General features: G+C 43.7%; 1 protein-coding gene across 5 annotated transcripts in view; it reads right to left on the reverse strand.

Annotated features, from left to right (window-relative positions):
• caskin1 (CASK interacting protein 1) overlaps positions 1-18,184 on the reverse strand; it is an 854,777-nt gene that overhangs the window by 176,352 nt on the left and 660,241 nt on the right. For all 5 annotated transcript variants that reach the window (XM_086000518.1, XM_086000521.1, XM_086000520.1 and 2 more), the window contains exons 5-6: positions 17,439-17,534; positions 16,125-16,255 (exon numbers count right to left, since the gene is read on the reverse strand). In XM_086000518.1, coding sequence (XP_085856644.1) covers positions 16,125-16,255; positions 17,439-17,534 — 227 coding nt within the window. The remainder of the gene's footprint in view (positions 1-16,124; positions 16,256-17,438; positions 17,535-18,184) is intronic.

Genomic DNA, 18,184 nt, shown 5'->3' on the forward strand with positions numbered 1-18,184 from the left:
CTGCCTCTATCTCTTATGTACCCGTGTCTCTCTCTCTGTCTGACTGCCTCTATCTCTTATGTACCCGTGTCTCTCTCTCTCTGTCTGACTGCCTCTATCTCTTATGTACCCGTGTCTCTCTCTCTCTCTGTGTCTGACTGCCTCTATCTCTTATGTACCCGTGTCTGTCTCTCTGTCTGACTGCCTCTATCTCTTATGTACCCGTGTCTCTCTCTCTCTCTCTCTGTCTGACTGCCTCTATCTCTTATGTACTCGTGTCTCTCTCTCTGTCTGACTGCCTCTATCTCTTATGTACCCGTGTCTCTCTCTCGCTCTGTCTGACTGCCTCTATCTCTTATGTACCCGTGTCTCTCTCTCTGTCTGACTGCCTCTATCTCTTATGTACCCGTGTCTCTCTCTCTCTGTCTGATTGCCTCTATCTCTTATGTACCCGTGTCTCTCTCTCTGTCTGACTGACTGCCTCTATCTCTTATGTACCCGTGTCTCTCTCTCTCTGTCTGACTGACTGCCTCTATCTCTTATGTACCCGTGTCTCTCTCTCTCTGTCTGACTGCCTCTATCTCTTATGTACCCGTGTCTGTCTCTCTGTCTGACTGCCTCTATCTCTTATGTACCCGTGTCTCTCTCTCTGTCTGACTGCCTCTATCTCTTATGTACCCGTGTCTCTCTCTCTGTGTCCCACTTCTCTCACATATATCAGTAATTACAATCCTTACATTTTCTAACCATCAACAAAACACAAATGATAATCATGTGAAATTTAAGCAGAAATGAAAATTGGGCGGATTCTATAACGGGCGAGAGATTACAGCCCGAGCACTGAAGGTGAAAATTACCCCCACTGTTTTCCCATTATGAAAAGGTGAAGTGTGGGCTTATTCCATTGTGACATGTTGACATGCATTTTTATAATGGAACACCCGTAACACAGGAAGGCAGGTTAATCTGTCCAGGAAGTGCGTGCCATATGCAAGATTGCTAACATAATATATCGATTTAATCTTCAGGTGGAATGCCTATGACCCAGATACAGACTGTCTGTCGTTCTGTATGGGAAGTAGAATTCTATAAAAGTGACAAAGTGAGGTAATTAAAATGTATCAAAGAATCAAGAGCCAATTTAAAATCTAGTCTCTGTGTTCAAACTGCTGAAAGATATTAACAAAAATAATAAATGAACAAATATTTAGCCACATGCATAATTAAAGGGACCTCTAAGTGCAGTTTTATGAAAAGAATGATCCCTCTCACTGCCAACTGAGCAGCAACAATGGGAAAGTAGATGCAATATTATATATTTATTTTTAAAATGCTCATTAAAACAAGGAATGACAAGTACTTTCCTACACCAAGGACCTGTCAGCTTGGATCTTATCCAGAACTGGGAGCTATGGCTGCACATTCTCCTCCTATCCCCTGTCATTTAACCTTGTTTCCACAACAATATATCCACAGGGACAAATATAATGGACTCACCACTGCATTTATCTCCATACTTGTCCTGGGAGGAGCAGAGATCCTAACGCTCGCCAAAATTCGAATGATGTTACCATACATGAGTGATTGTTATTTTGGAATTAAATTAGCTTCCACGGTGCAATAATGACCACGATTCGTGGCTAAATCAGGCTAAAAGGAACAGATTGGCCCACAAGCTGTTCAGAATAAGTCATCTTAGGCCCAATATTACACAACAGCCATCTAGCAGACAGGACAGTTTTGGGGGAGACGTCAAATAAAAGGGCCCATCTGCCTTCCCAGGTGGATGTAAAAGATCCCATGGTACTATATAGAGGAAAAGCTGTTATCCCCAGTGTCTTGCCCAATGTTTATCCCTCAACCATCATCATTAAAGCAGATTATCTAGTCATTATCTCATTGCAGTTTGTGGGACCTTGCTGTGCACAAATTGGCTGCCGCGTTTCCTACATTACAACAGTGACTCCACTTCAAAAGTACTTGATTGGCAGAGAATTGGCAGTAAAGCGCTTTGGGACGTGAAAGGCGCTATATAAATGCAAGTCTTTCTTTTCTTTTATGTTACATTAGTTCTGAAACCCAAATATAGTAAATTCTTTCGTATCCAGCACTTACGGGACTGGGATGGTACCGGTTGACGAAAAATTCCGGATAACAGAGAGGTAGGCAATTTTTAACACAAAAAAAATAAAAACCACTGACTAACTCAGCCACTGCGGGAAACTCGGACTCGGAAAAACGAAAAATGGATGGATTCGGCAAGATTACTGGTTATCTATTTTGCTGGTTATTAAAGAATTCCGGATGATGAAGTGCCGTTTAAACAAGAGTTTACTGTATATAACTTTCAGCTGAGTGTTGGATTGATGTGCTGGACTGTGTCGGAGTAGGTCAGACTTGTACATTTAGGAAGTTAAAGCCTGGGGGAAAGCCATAGCCATGTTCACTGGCATTTCCAAGAATCACAGAATCACAGAAACCCCACAGTGCAGATAGAGGCCATTTCGGCCCATCGAGCCTGCACCGACACATATCCCACCCTATCCCCATAACCCCACGTATTTAATCCCCCTAACACTAAGGGTTAATTTATCATAGCCAATCAACCTAACCCGCACATCTTTGGACTGTGGGAGGAAACCGGAGCACCCGGAGGAAACCCACGCAGACACAGGGAGAATGTGCAAACTCCACACAGACAGTCACCCTAGGCTGGATTCGAACCCGGGTCCCTGGCGCTGTGAGGCAACAGTGCTAACCACTATGCCACCGTGCTGCCCACCTCAAGCCCTGGTCTTTTACTGCGTGTAATCTGCAAAGCGTCAATCCTTTCTGGCAGAGGTCACTAGCACTTTCCTATTTCCTGATACATTTTGCTGATAGTTTCATAGTCTCCAGTCTCTTAATTGTCCCCATTAAATTATCACTGAAGTCTAGAAAGTAAATAATATCTTTTTTTATGGGGATTTATTTTCCAGTCATCTCTACCCTTACTCCAAACTGTACCAGATCCAAGTATTTTATTATGCTGAATCAGGAGGCAGACTTGCAGTTAAAGGATTCTTTTTAAAAATGTTATGGCGGCAAATTATAACATCAGAAGGCAAAGTGCATGCAAGATTCCGGGCATACAGTTGTGCGAGTGACAGGAAGGACGGTTGATAGTACCTCAGTCACAGATCACGCAGAGTTCAATTGCCCTGTCAATATTGAAGCAGGTCATGGATGGATTTGTATGACAGTGCCATCAGCTTGACACACTCAACTAATTGAACCAACACTATTACACTGTTCAGCTGTGCGAATGTGACGTCCTTCATTAAAAAGTCATTTCCGTGTGACTTGAGGAGAAAGGGAAACAGCAACGGGGTTTGGTGATTAAAGGCTGATGGACAACATCTGGATAGTAAATGGCAGAAAGTCCTGACAGTAATCCCATTGAGGGAGCAATGAAAAGGAAGGATTGCAACAGCTGTTGCTTCTTTGAGTTTGGATGGGTTACATGTCAGTCAGTCAGAACTGACTACAATACAAATAACAACATCAATAGCTCCACACGCTACTGTCAGCTGTGGCTCAGTGGGCAGCGCTCTCAGCTCCAAGTCAGAAGGGTTGGGTTCGAGTCAGCAGAGAGTGCTGTGAGTTTGGGTAAGTGTGAGAGTTTTTTAATTGTTATTTCTCTTTAAATCATTCTTGATAAGATTACTTAAGCAGTTTAAGTAAAGGGGAAAAGTTAAATATTTGGGATTCTGTTGGTTTAAGAAGAGTAAAACAAGGTTACACTGCAGTAGGAGTAAATTGGCACAGCAGGCAGTGGAAACCAGTTTTCTAACCAATCAGCAGGGGTGACTCATTTGGCTGTAAACAAACAAACAATATAAAAAGACCAGTCCTAGTGCGAGCAAGCACTGAGTGCGAGTCAGCAGAGAGTGCTGTGAGTTAGGGTAAGTGGGGTGTTAGGTGCTCTTTTCAAACTTTAACTCTGTGGGTTGTAGTTAATAGGGCCTTTCTGGTGCAGAGTGACTGTTGGTAAACCATTTAACTGGTGTAATTAGAGGGATTGATTTAATTTAAATCCAATTAATTAAAGGGGATACTAGCATCTAAAATCGGGCAGAGGGTGTCCATAACTAACAATAAAAAATTTAATTAATTACATAGAATGGAGCAGGTGATGTGTTACTGTTGCGAGATGTGGGAGCCGGTGGACCCCATTGAGGCCCACAGTGATTACGTCTGTGACAAGTGTCTGCTGCTACAGGAACTCCAGCTCCGTGTTGATGAGCTGGAGTCTGAGCTTCAGACACTGCGACACATCAGGGAGGGGGAGAAGTACCTGGACTCTGTGTTTCAGGAGGTGGTCACACCTATGAAGTTAATTAATTCAGATGTAGCCCATGGTCAGGGACAGGATGGTGTGACTACGAGTGAGGCAGGTACGGGGATCCAGGAGGTAGTGTTGGAGGAGCTGCAGCCCTTGCTCTTGTCCAACAGGTTTGAGGTTCTTACTCCCTGTGGGGACAGGAGCAGGGACTGCAGGGAGGATGAGCAACCTGACCACAGCACCATGGAACGGGGGGCCATTCAAGAGGGGGGAGTAAATAGAAATGTTGCAGTGGTAGGGGATAGTATTATTAGGGGGATAGATAGAGTTCTCTGCAGCCGAGAGCGAGAGTCCTGAAGGCTGTGTTGCCTACCCGGTGCCAGGGTTAAGGACATCTCCTCTGGGCTGGAAAGAAACTTGCAGTGGGAGGGGGTGGATCCAGTTGTCGTGGTCCATGTTGGTACAAACGACGTAGATAGGACTAGGAAGCCGGTTCTGTTAAAGGAGTATGAGCAGCTAGGGGTCAAATTAAAAAACAGAACCTCAAGGGTAATAATCTCTGGATTATTACCTGAGCCACAAGCGAATTTGGCTAGGACAAATAAAATTAGAGAGTTAAATGCGTGGCTCAAAGACTGGTGTGGGAGAAATGGGTTTTGCTTCCTGGGACACTGGCACCAGAACTGGGGCAGGAGGGAGCTGTTCCGTTGGGACGGGCTTCACTTGGCCAGTGCTGGGACTAGAGTCCTGGCGGATCATATAACTAGGGCTGTAGAGAGGGCTTTAAACTAACTAGTGGGGGGGAGGTTCCTAGAGAGCAAATAATAAAAATGACAACAGAGAAGGTCATAGACTTAGGTAGCAGTGGGGAAATTAAAAACCAGAGCGTGTCAGGAAGGGGTAGAAGGTATGGAGTAAAAGGTAAAGTAATAAAAAGGGCAAAAGCAGGAACTAAGTGTCACAAAACATATTTGAAAATTCTCTATCTGAATGCACGTAGCATTCGTAACAAAATAGACAAGTTAATGGCACAAATAACTACATATGGGTATGATCTTGTGGCCATTACAGAAACATGGCTGCAGGGTGACAATGCCTGGGAATTAAACATACCAGGTTATTTAACGATCAGGAAGGACAGGCAGGAAGGAAGGGGAGGTGGGGTGGCTATGTTAATAAAGGAAGGAATCACTGTAATACAGAGAAATGATATTGGGTCAAAAGATCAGGATAATGAAACAGTTTGGGTGGAGATAAGGAATAATAAGGGGAAAAAAACACTAGTGGGCGTAGTCTATAGGCCTCCGAACAGTTGCAACTCTGTTGGACGGAGTATCAATCAGGAAATAGTTGAGGCTTGTAATAAGGGAACATCTATAATTATGGGGGATTTTAACTATCATATTAATTGGACAAATCAAATTGGGCAGGGCTGCCTTGAGGATGAGTTCATTGAGTGTATTAGGGATGGGTTTCTTGAGCAGTATGTAACTGAACCGACCAGGGGGCAAGCAACCTTAGATCTGGTCCTGTGTAACGAGACAGGATTAATTAAAAATGTCCTAGTAAAGGATCCCCTTGGAATGAGTGACCATAACATGGTTGAATTCCATATTCAATTAGAGGGTGAGAAGGTTGGATCTCAAACAAGCGTGCTAAGCTTGAATAAAGGAGACTATGAAGGTATGAGAGCGGAATTGAGTAGAGTGGATTGGGAAAATAGATTAAAGGGTAAGACGATACATGATCAGTGGTGTACATTTAAGGAGTTATTTTACAACTTCCAAAAAAAATATATTCCACTGAGAAGAAAAGGGTGTAAAAGAAGACAGCCATCCGTGGCTAAGTAAAGAAATTAAGGATAGTATTCGACTAAAAACAAGGGCATATAAGGTAGCCAAATCTAGTGGGAGGATAGAGGATTGGGAAAACTTTAAAAGACAGCAAAAAATAACAAAAAGATTGATTAAGAAAGGGAAGATAGATTATGAAAGTAAATTAGCAAAAAATATAAAAACAGATAGTAAGAGTTTTTATAGTTATATAAAAAGAAAAAGGGTGGCTAAAGTAAATGTTGGTCCCTTAGAGGATGAGACCGGGAAATTAATGGTGGGAAATATGGAGATGGCAAAAACACTGAATGAATATTTTGTATCAGTCTTTACAGTAGAGGACACTAAAATATCCCAACACTGGACAAACAGGGGGCTATGGGGGGGAGGAGCTAAACACGATCAAAATCACTAAGGAAGTGGTACTCGGTAAAATAATGGGACTCAAGGCGGATAAATCAGCTGGACCTGATGGCTTACATCCTAGGGTCTTGAAGGAAGTGGCGGTAGGGATTGTGGATGCATTAGTAATAATTTTCCAAAACTCCCTGGACTCAGCAAAGGTCCCGGCAGACTGGAAAACTGCTAATGTAACACCCTTTTTTAAAAAGGGCAGTAGACAGAAGGCTGGAAACTATAGACCGGTTAGCCTAACATCTGTGGTTGGTAAAATATTGGAGTCCATTATTAAGGAGACAGTAACAGGACATTTGGATAATCATAATTTAATAGGACAAAGTCAGCATGGTTTTATGAAGGGGAAGTCATGTTTGACAAATTTGCTGGAGTTCTTTGAGGAAGTAACATATAGGGTGGATAAAGGGGAACCAGTGGACGTAGTGTATTTAGACTTCCAAAAGGCATTTGACAAGGTGCCACACAAAAGATTATTGCTTAAGATAAAAAATCACGGGATTGGGGGTAATATTCTGGCATGGATAGAGGATTGGCTATCTAACAGAAGGCAGAGAGTTGGGATAAATGGTTCATTCTCAGACTGGCAATCAGTAACTAGTGGTGTTCCGCAGGGGTCAGTGCTGGGTCCCCAACTCTTTACAATCTATATTAACGATTTGGAGGAAGGGACCGAGTGTAACACATCAAAGTTTGCAGATGATACTAAGATGGGAGGGAAAGTAGTGAGTGAGGAGGACATAAAAAACCTGCAAGGGGACATAGACAGGCTAAGTAAGTGGGCAGAGATTTGGCAGACGGAATACAATACTGGAAAGTGTGAGGTTATGCACTTTGGCAGAAAAAATCGTAGAGCAAGTTATTATCTTAATGGCAAGAAACTGGAAAGTACTGAAGTACAAAGGGATCTGGGGGTCCTGGTGCACGAAACTCAAAAGGTTAGTATGCAGGTGCAGCAAGTGATTAAGAAGGCCAATGGAATGTTGGCTTTCATTGCTAGGGGGATAGAATATAAAAATAGGGAGGTATTGCTTCAGTTGTACAAGGTATTGGTGAGACCGCACCTGGAATACTGCATACAGTTTTGGTGTCCATACTTAAGAAAAGACATACTTGCTCTCGAGTCAGTACAAAGAAGGTTCACTCGGTTAATCCCGGGGATGAGGGGATGGACATATGAGGAGAGGTTGAGTAGATTGGGACTCTACTCATTGGAGTTCAGAAGAATGAGAGGCGATCTTATTGAAACATATAAGATTGTGAAGGGGTTGGATCGGGTGGATGCGGGGAGGATGTTCCCGATGATGGGTGAAACTAGAACTAGGGGGCATAGTCTTAGAATAAGGGGCTGCTCTTTCAAAACTGAGATGAGGAGGAACTACTTCACTCAGAGGGTGGTAGGTCCATGGAATATGCTGCCCCAAAAAGCTGTAGAAGCTACATCATTACATAAATTTAAAACAGAAATAGATAGTTTCCTAGAAGTAAAGGGAATTAAGGGTTACGGGGAGCGGGCAGGAATTTGGACATGAGTCTAGGTTCGGATCGGACATGGCCCTGTGGGTAGCAGAGTGGGCCCAGGGGCTGTGTAGCCTGATCCTGCTCCTATTTCATGTGTCTAATTCTGTTAGATTCAGGAGATGGTTCTGTGATAGTAGATTGGCGGTTAGGATCAGATCAGCCATGATCTTATTGAATGGCGGAACAGGCTCGAGGGGCCGATTGGCCTACTCCTGCTCCTATTTCTTATGTTCTTATGCTCTTATGTTCAAAGTCCCACTCCAGAGATTTGAGGACAAAATCTAGGCTGACACTTCAGTGCAGTGCTGTCGGAGGCGCTGCCTTTTGGATGAGATGTTAAACCAAGGCCCTGACTGCCGACTCAGGTGGATGTAAAAAAGTCCCACGGCACTATTTGGAAGAATAGCAGGGGAGTTCTTCCCGGTGTCCTGAGCAATATTTATCCCTCAACCAACCAATTATCTGGTCATTATCTCATAGCTGTTTGTGGGACCTTGCTGAGTGTAAATTGGCTGCCGCGTTTCCTAAATTCCAACAGTGGCTACACTTCAAAAAAGTACTTAATTGGCTGGCGCTTGGGGACGTCCTGAGGTTGTGAAAGGCGCTGTATAAGTGCAAGTCCCTTCTTTTATACTGGGTGAATTGTAAAGTTTTGTAAGTTTGTGCATGTTAGGATTTTTCAAAGATTTACGGCTGGTTTTTGCTGGGCTCAGTGACTAGCTTAGGTATTTTGGTTTTGGTATGATTCAATATTTACCCTGCTAATCTGCCATGCCCAATCTTGGCTCAAAAAAACAGTTCCTCATGAAGAACATTATAAATTGGCTCAGTGCCAACTCGCATCTCACTCCACATCAGCATTCAATATCAATTTGAAACTCTCTCAAAACACATATGACAACAACAATAAGAACGGCTTGCATTTATGTACCGCTTTTAACATAGTGAAACATCCCAAGGCGCTTTGCAACAGTGTAATCAGGCAAAACCTGACACTGAGCCAAAAGAGATATTAGGATGGGTGACTAAAGGCTTGGTCAAAGAGTTAGGTTTTAAGGAGTGTCTTAAAGGGGGAAGAGAGTTGGACAGGAGAGGGAAGCATGTATCTTGCACATCCCGTTTAATTTGGCAAAGTTCCAAGAAGCAACTTTCTTCGCCTGTGGCTATTAGAAATGGAACTAAAGAAGACAACTGCACTCTGCGTTCCTTCAACTCTGGCCTCTTGTGCATCCCTCAATTCCTTCACCCCACCATTGGTGGCCGCGCCTTCAGCCGTCCAGGCCCTAAGCTCTGGAATAGTGCCACGGGATCTTTCACGCCCACAGGAGAGGGCAGATACAGTCTTGGTTTGATTTCTCACCGAAAAGACAGCACCTCCAAAAGTGCAGAACTCCCTCAGTACTGTACCAAAGTGCCTACCTTGATTATGTGCTCAAGTCTCTGGAGTGGGGCTTGAATGCCAACCTTCTGACTCAGCGACGAGAATGCTACCACTAATTGAAGGCTGACACTCAACAATGTCCACAGACTTGGTACTGGTGCTTTTAGGGGCCTAAATGTGCAGTCTCATCTCAATTTCCCCTACCCCTACACAGCCAGACCTGTCGCTACTAGTTACAGATAGAGTGATCCTGATCAGAGCCAGTTTCTCTTCAGATCAAGTGTGTTACTGAACTTTGTGTTTACTTGTAACATTTAATGCTGTTCCAGTTTTGGGTTTTAATAGAACAGTTTTGTTTCATAAAAATCTCGAAGGATACTTCCCCCCACCCCCGCAATTGTCAGAAGCGATACTTTTTATAAAAGGGCAGACTCAGCGAGCCTGTACGTCTACTGTGGGACTTCACATGACAGAAGCATCAGTCAGAGAAAGATCTATATTGCTATAGCCCTGACTGTCCAATCCTCGCTCCATGGTGACTTTGGTCTACAATCTGCACTTGCAGAGTTGCATGATCCAAAGGATTAACAATTACCCTTACTTGCAGTGATATGCTTGCTGCATTAAATGTGGTCTAATGCTACACTATCATAACCATCTCAAATGGAGGTATTACACACTGAGCACACATACAGCTGCTAATGTAAAATAACAACAGAGAATGCTGGAAAAACTCAGCAGGTCAGGCAACATCCGTGGAGAGAAATTTGAGTTGACGTTTCGGGTTGAAACCCTTCTTCAAAACTGGAAAGAAAATAAAAAGATCGAAGACAAAGCTGCGATTGAACAAAAGAAGCAAAGGAGACAATAAAAGGTATTAGAAGCCAGATGAGATGGTAATGGGCCCGTGGAGACAAAAGGCAGCTGAGATTAGGTGTGAAGTGTACTGTAGCTGTACACTTCACACCTAATCTCAGCTGCCTTTTGTCTCCACGGGCCCATTACCATCTCACCTGGCTTCTAATACCTTTTATTGTCTCCTTTTCTTCTTTTGTTCAATCGCAGCTTTGCCTTCGATCTTTTTATTTTCTTTCCAGTTTTGAAGAAGGGTTTCAACCCGAAACGCCAACTCAAATTTCTCTCCACGGATGTTGCCTGACCTGCTGAGTTTTTCCAGCATTCTCGGTTGTTATTTTGGATTTCCAGCATCTGCAGTATTTTGCTATCGTACAGTTGCTAATGTATTTATTTAAATAGAGATATGAAGCACAAATCATTTAGTAAAATACGGAGTACAATATTAAATAAATACAATGAGAAACCTTTAATGGATTAATTAACCTTCGTAAGAAGCACTTCAGGAGCAATAAAATAGTCTTTTAGGTTTTGGAAAACAAAATCCTGATTGTTCGCAAAGCAAATTGAATAATTTTGTTCCCTCATACCACTTTTGTATTGTAAATTGTAACAGGTTATTAAAAGCAAGCCTTATGCCTGCTAAGAAAATAAAGTCAGCAGACAAATGTTTATAAGCACTGAATTATTTTGTAGGCAAGTTTCCAGACAAGTAATACAATACCACAATCAACAATTGGTACAGATATAAATTTGCAAGTGAAGCTCAACCAGATTCCCATGATATAGTCAGCAGAAAACTCCATTTGTGTCTACTAGCTTTTGCTCAACACACAAATTATCAGAAATCAACAACAACTTGCATTTATATAGCACCTTTTTATGTGGTAACACGTCCCAAGGTGCTTCACAGGAGCGTTATCAAACAAAATTTGACCCCGAGCCACATAAGCAGATATTAGGACAGGTGACCAAAAGCTTGGTCAAAGAGGTAGGTTTTAAGGAGCGTCTTAAAGGAGGAAAGAGAGGTAGAGAGGTGGAGAGGCTTAGGGAGGGAATTCCAGAGCTTAGGGCCTAGGCAGCTGAAAACACGGCCGCCAATGGTAGAGTGATTAAAATCGGGGATGCACAAGAGGCCAGAATTGGAGGAGCGCAGAGATCTCGGAGTGTTGTGGGGCTGGAGGAGGTTACATGGATAGGGAGGGCCAAGGCCATGGAGGGATTTGAAAACAAGGATGAGAATTTTAAAATTGAGCCGTTGCCGGACCGGGAGCCAATGTAGGTCAGTGAGCACAGGGGTGATGGGTGAACGGGACTTGGTGCGAGTTAGGACACGGGCAGCAGAGTTTTGGATGAGCTCCAGTTTAGGGAGGGTGGGAGATGGGAAGCCGGCCAGGAGAGTGTTGGAATAGGCAAGTCTAGAGGTCACAAAATCATGGATAAGAGTTTCAACAGCAAATGAGCTGATGCAGGGCACATTCTGGCGATGTTACAGAGGTGGAAGTAGGTGGTCTTGCCTATTTATAATGGATAAAATGCTGATTCAGCCTGTAGGAAACCCCTACAATTTGTGCAGATGCAGTCAATAGAAAGTTACATCAGTTTATCAGTCTGATTTTAGAATTAAATGAGCCCTGTACTATCACTTGAACAGCCACCAACTGAATTCTAATTAACATAAAACAAACACGTTTGTATTAAATACATTGTGTTGTATTTTCAGGTTACTCTTCTCAAAAATAAATGGGTTAAAAATAATTTACTATTGTGTACAAAGTTCTGGATCAAAATGGTGACCATTGAAATGTCAATTCAAGACAAAGGAAAGTTTAACTCTAGCCTTGCTAATTTTGTACTCATGCCCCCCCTAGTCCTGTAAGCATAGTTAAGTAACCTACTAACATTGGCATTATCCCAGCCATTCAGTATTTTAAAGATCTGCATCATATTTCCTCTCAATTTTCACTCATTGAAAGAAATCTACTCGGTGAACGACTCTTTACAGAAGTATCTTAAACCCTGTCATCACCCTTTTTGCTCTTCTCTAATCTCTTCTCAGTGCATCACTGTTCTTTTGAAATGTAATGTACCCAGAGCTATATGCATTGTACGACATGGAGTGGTTGAGGCGAATAGCATTCATGCATTTAAGGGGAGGCTAGATAAGTACATGAGAGAGAAAGAAATAGAAGGTTATGCTGATCGGGTGATATGAAGTACAGGAAACTTTTTTTTATCCGGCACGGACGGGACCATAGAAACATAGAAGATAGGAGCAGGAGTAGGCCATTCGGCCCTTCGAGCCGGCTCCGCCATTCAATGAGATCATGGCTGATCATCCAAATTCAGTACCCTGTCCCTGCCTTCTCCCCATATCCCTTGATCCCTTTAGTCTTAAGAAATATACCCAACTCTTTTTTGAATATATTTAATGAACTGGCCTCCACCGCCCTCTGTGGCAGAGAATTCCACAGGTTCACCACTCTCTGGGTGAAGAAATTCCTCCTCATTTCAGTCCTAAATGGCTTACCCCTTATCCTTAGACTATGACCCCTGGTTCTGGACTCCCCGGCCATCATAAACATCCTTCCTGCATCTAGTCTGTCCAGGCCTGACAGAATTTTATAGGTTTCGATGAGATCCCCTCTCAATCTTCTAAACTCCAGTGAGTATAAGCCCAATCGACACAATCTCTCCTCATACGTCATTCCTGCCATCCCAGGTATCAGCCTGGTGAATCTTCGCTGCACTCCTTCCATGGCAAGAACATCCTTCCTCAGGTAAGGCGACCAAAACTGCACACAGTACTCAAGGTGCGGTCTCACCAAGGCCCTGTACAACTGTAGCAAGACATCCTTGTTCCTGTACTCGAACAAGGTGCCGGTTCATCAAAAATTCCAGATAACCGAAAGCTATAGTAAAAGATACGGAGCTGAGAGCTCCGTGTAAAGCAACAAACCCACAGCTTCAGAACAATGGCCACAAGTTGCAAGCGTCTCTGTAGCTTAGCAACAGCTGCAGCCACACCCTTGCACAGCAACAAATGGAGGAAGGCAAGTAATAAATGTTACCTGAACCTACTCCTGAATTTTGCCGGTTAACCGAGATTTCCGGTTATTTAGGTGCCGGTAAATTGAAAGTTTCCTGTAAAGTGGTAGGAGGCTCGAGTGGAGCATACACACCGGCATGGACCACTTGGGCCGAATGGCTTGTTTCTGTGCTGCAAATTCTATGTAATTCTTTGTAAAATGTGCCCCAAGTAATGAGCTAGCCAGAGTAAAAATAACCTGCTTTAACTTATAATTAATTGCCCTTGAAATGCATCTCAGAGCATAATTAGTCTTGGTGATAAAAGGCTCACACTGATTAGATACCTTCATGGAATGATCAATGCGCATCCCCAACTCACTTTCCTTTTCCCACTTCCAAGTATACCTGCCCGTTAATTACACATATTTCAGGATTCCTGTCCCACTGCATATTGTCTATTCATCTGCATTAAAATCAATTCTCCATTATTTCCCCTCCCTACCATCTTCCAAGAAAATTGTTCGGATCCACTTGAATCCTTCTAATATCATCTGTACTGATCAGCTGGCCACAATGGTTGGTGTCATCAGCAAGTTTGATACTACTGCTAAAAGTAGCCTCCCTTATTTTGCTAATTGAAAGTGCAAAGAGTAAGGGACACGAAAGCAATTCCTTGCACACCTCTACTGGTCACGGATCAAGAAATAGAGCCTTCGGCCGCGAATTTAATAGCGCTTAGGGGTCGGTTTTGGAGGCGGGTCCGCTGTCAAAATAGCAAAGATTGACAGCTGGTAGGAGACCCATTGTCAACCCACCTCCACGCGAGTCTCCCAGGTGTCAGCGGAGAACTGACCCGACACCAAGCGCCGGGGGATACAATTGAGCTTGTTAAATGTTTGTTAAGAGCCAATTTAAGACTATTTTGAGGCTCACTTCTAATTTTACGTTCTCCCCCACGGGTTACCCGCTGTTTAGGGAACATACCAGCTCAAGCTGGCATGATTTGAGTCTGCTCTGATGTTTGTGAAAAGATGACAGCTGCAGAAGTGGTGTAAAGGATGGCATGTTGCAGATGGTCAGTTTCAGAGTGCAGAAAATGTTGGTTACTGCATTTTTAATACATATAGAGATTTCTTTAGCTTACAAGTTTTTACATCCAACTGTATGTCCAGTGCCACCTCATTGGAACAACCTCTCTCACCATTGACAGATCGCTTCTGTCATCTCACCTGCAGCTGCCATCTATTGCAGCAACATCGGAGCCAATGAAATAATCAGACCGTGGTCCTCCAAATCCTTCCACGGTCAGCCCCAACATCAACATCACCAGGCACACCAACATCACCAACCTTCTCCGCCGACACCTGATGCTGCACTGGACACAGGGCATCATCCCCCGACAACAATGCTGCCTGGGAGGCCAACGATGGCATCACCATGGCCAGATTTACTTCACTTGACGCTGTAAACCCTGGCTGCCACATGATGCGCCAGGTTGACACCATCCCACACCAGCACCGTGAAGCATCCCTCTAATGTCCAAGCCATTCCAATGCACACTCATCACTATAGCGGGGGAAGTTATGTCTCAACGTTCACTGGAACTCAGTAAGACACTTCTCAAGGTGTGCTCAGATCTGTCCAATAAGGGGCACTTTTGGAAAAATATATTTCACTGTATGACAGCACATTACCAGAAACTTCACATGGACATTGGCTAAACCTCTCAAGTGCCCACCCTTGTGTGTTGTTAGTTGGTATGCTTGCAGTAGGATGAGGGTGAGTGTGAGGGGTGGCTAGTGAGATGGGGAAGTGATAAAGTAGATAGAGAGGGCTGGGTGGAGTTGCAAGGTAAGTTGGTGTGAGTAAGGATGTGCTGGAGAAGGGTATGGAAGGCAGAGCGATGGGGATGTGTTGAGTGGCACAGCAGGGTGAGTTTAAGTGTGGCTTTGCAGTAACGTTTCGTGATCTACTGAGATCATTGAAAGGTTGGTGCCACTGCAGCCAGGGACCCCCGACGACATCCCTGCTTTTGCCCTCCTGTACAATGTGCAACCAGGCTGCGTTGGTGTGCTGGGGAGGTATTTTCTGCCCTTGGAAGGGAAAAGAACCTCCCTGCGTGATGTGACTCCCTCCATAAGCATATGGAGGGAGTCATTAGAGAGCCTGGGTGCAAGCGTTCACCTTTGTGCAGTGATTGTCAGTGTTTGCAGCCCCTCAATGCTGTCAAACACTGACAGAACAACTATCAAACTCCATGTGGACGTGGTCCCTTAAAGGAAACTGGCTGATGATGCGTCATCAATTGACGTCATCAGACCCGCTTCCTGTGAATAGGGCGGGCTTAACAAGGCCAATCAACGGAAAATCACGTCTGCAGAGCGGTTGCAGCTGGGAGTGGGACCGGAACCTGGAAACCAGCTCTCCCGCCCCCATCCCGCCTCCTCCATTAAATTTGCGGCCTTCATCTCTGTATCACCTTCTGCTACAGCAGACACACAGAGATCCGAAGTAACGAGTAAAGTCGGTGTAAAATATAAGGGAGTCAGCACACGATAATGAGCTAGTTGGGTAACATAACAAAAAGGTTCTTGAGTGCATCGCCTTAGCATTAACGATTACTCTTCCATTCATCTTGATTTTAGATTTGGGGCATCCGACTGTCCAGAAACAACTTAGCAGCCACATCAATTACAGTAAACATAAAGGCAGCGGCGATTGATTTTTGAACTCAATTCAAAAAATGTTTTAGAAAATCAAAATAGAAGATGAGATTTAAGCAGCTAACCTTATAATGTCGATATGTCCATTCTTGGCAGCCAGGTGTAGAGGGCTGGTACCATTGGGGTCAGTGATGTCCCCAGGCTTTGCTTCAAGCAAGGCCGCACACATGTTACTGCTAAGGAGTAGCTGCACCACCTAAATGGAATACCCAAGATATTCAATTAGCGCTGAAATTGAAAGAGGCAACATACTGAACAAGAGCAAAAACAATAACAACTTGCCTGTATATAGTGCATTCAACGTAGTAAAATATCCCAAGGTGCTTCACGGGAGCGTAATCAAACAAAGTTTGACACATAAAGAGATATTAGGACAGGCGACCAAAAGTTTGGTCAAAGAGGTAGGTTTTAAGGAGCACCTTAAAAGGAGAGAGAGATAGAGTGACAAAGAGGTTTAGGGAGGGAAATTCAGGGCTTAAGGCCAAGGCAGCTGAAGGCACAGCCGCCAAAATGGTGGAGTGATGAAAATCGGGGAATGAGAATATGAGAATTGGGTAAGGTAAGGATCACACTCGGGGCTGGTCTCCTAGCATTTCAATATGTGTCTTGGATTGTAAGCCAGGAATGCTCTTTTGCAATTGTCATGGTAACAAGGCTCGCTATGCAGATGGAGCTCTTGCATATCTCTTACATTCTGCATTATTAAATGAACTTATCAACAGGGCTAAGAATCTCTGGTCTCTAGACACTATACTGTGGCTGGTCTGAAACATGATGGCATAGTTTCTGAGCATATCGCTGGTATCATCACCTTTAGTAACCTAGTGTAGAGCCATCTCCCAGGCTGACAGCTTACATAACTCAGAGACAGGTAGTCACAGGTGTGACATGCTTCTGAAGCAATGCAAATATTTCAACACGAACATCTGAAATCTGGTTTGAATCACAAAAAGGAAGGGTTTGAGTTGTATAAAAAGTGGATGCATTCTGAAATGTTGTTGCATTTCTTATAGTGATTGGACAAAGTTGTGGATTTTTTTAAGTATGGTTTTTCAGAGGACTTTATGAGCAGGGTCGGAATAGAACATGTGGGAATTCTACATCACCAAACTGGAAACAATTCAGAGGAATTTGGAAGAGAGCAGTAGAAAACAGTGACCTCCTCTCCCTCCCCCTATCCCCCAGAACAGCAGAAGACCAATTTCTCAGAGGAAGGTGGAGCAGATCTTAAAACAGGCGACTTCCTGACATGCACATGTTTAGACATAACCAAAACCCTTAACACTGCGGCAAACTCTTACTAGATTGCAATAGTTAATTCCAACCAGAAATAATATACCACCATAACGATAATTGCCAATTTACTGTTCTGAACTTACCCCAACTCTGCCAAATTCACAGGCTAGGTCCAAGGGCGTCTTTCCGGCGATGTCCACTATACACGGGTTTGACTGATGCTGCAAAAGCATCTCGGACTAACACAAGAGAAGAAAAGGCATGCAATTTAGTCCGGTACTTTGTCATTGCACACTATCACGGGGAATTTCCTTGGGTCTTCTCCAGCTCTGCCACTGTAACTTTGGCAGAAACCCTGTTTACCCGCGTAAATAGAGTTTCAGCAGGACTTGTGTCAAAGTTCCGGCGATGGAGAGGGAGAAGGCCCGAAGAAACTCATTCTCAATCGCTTCAAACGTGAACAGTTTGTGAAATCACTCTATGGTGAAGAAACAGAAGTGGGCACAAAAGCGGTAGATCTTTGGAGCATTCAGTCCCAGACAAGCTAAGAATGAGCTTGCTAGATATTAGATCACAGTGAGATCCAGGTCAATCCTGGGTATAATCATTAGAATGTCAATTAGCAATACAATAGGTTCTATTGCTGGGATAGTGACTTTGTCCAGTGATGAGGTGAGGCATAGAGACCAGATATAACCCTCAGTCTGTGCCAAGTGAGCTGATCTCTGACAGGTAGCACTTGGGTGCTATAATGGACCTCAGAACCTTGTATTAGGTTGGGCAACATGCTTGTGGATGTCACTGAGGACAGGAATGAACTCAGCTGCAAGATCCTCAATAGTTAAATAGGCTGAGAGCACTCAATGTTAAAATTCACAAATAATGACCA

Source organism: Somniosus microcephalus, chromosome 11 (assembly GCF_052327205.1).
Source record: "Somniosus microcephalus isolate GS21.2 chromosome 11, FLI_Smic_1.0, whole genome shotgun sequence".
Classification (NCBI taxonomy): domain Eukaryota; kingdom Metazoa; phylum Chordata; class Chondrichthyes; order Squaliformes; family Somniosidae; genus Somniosus; species Somniosus microcephalus.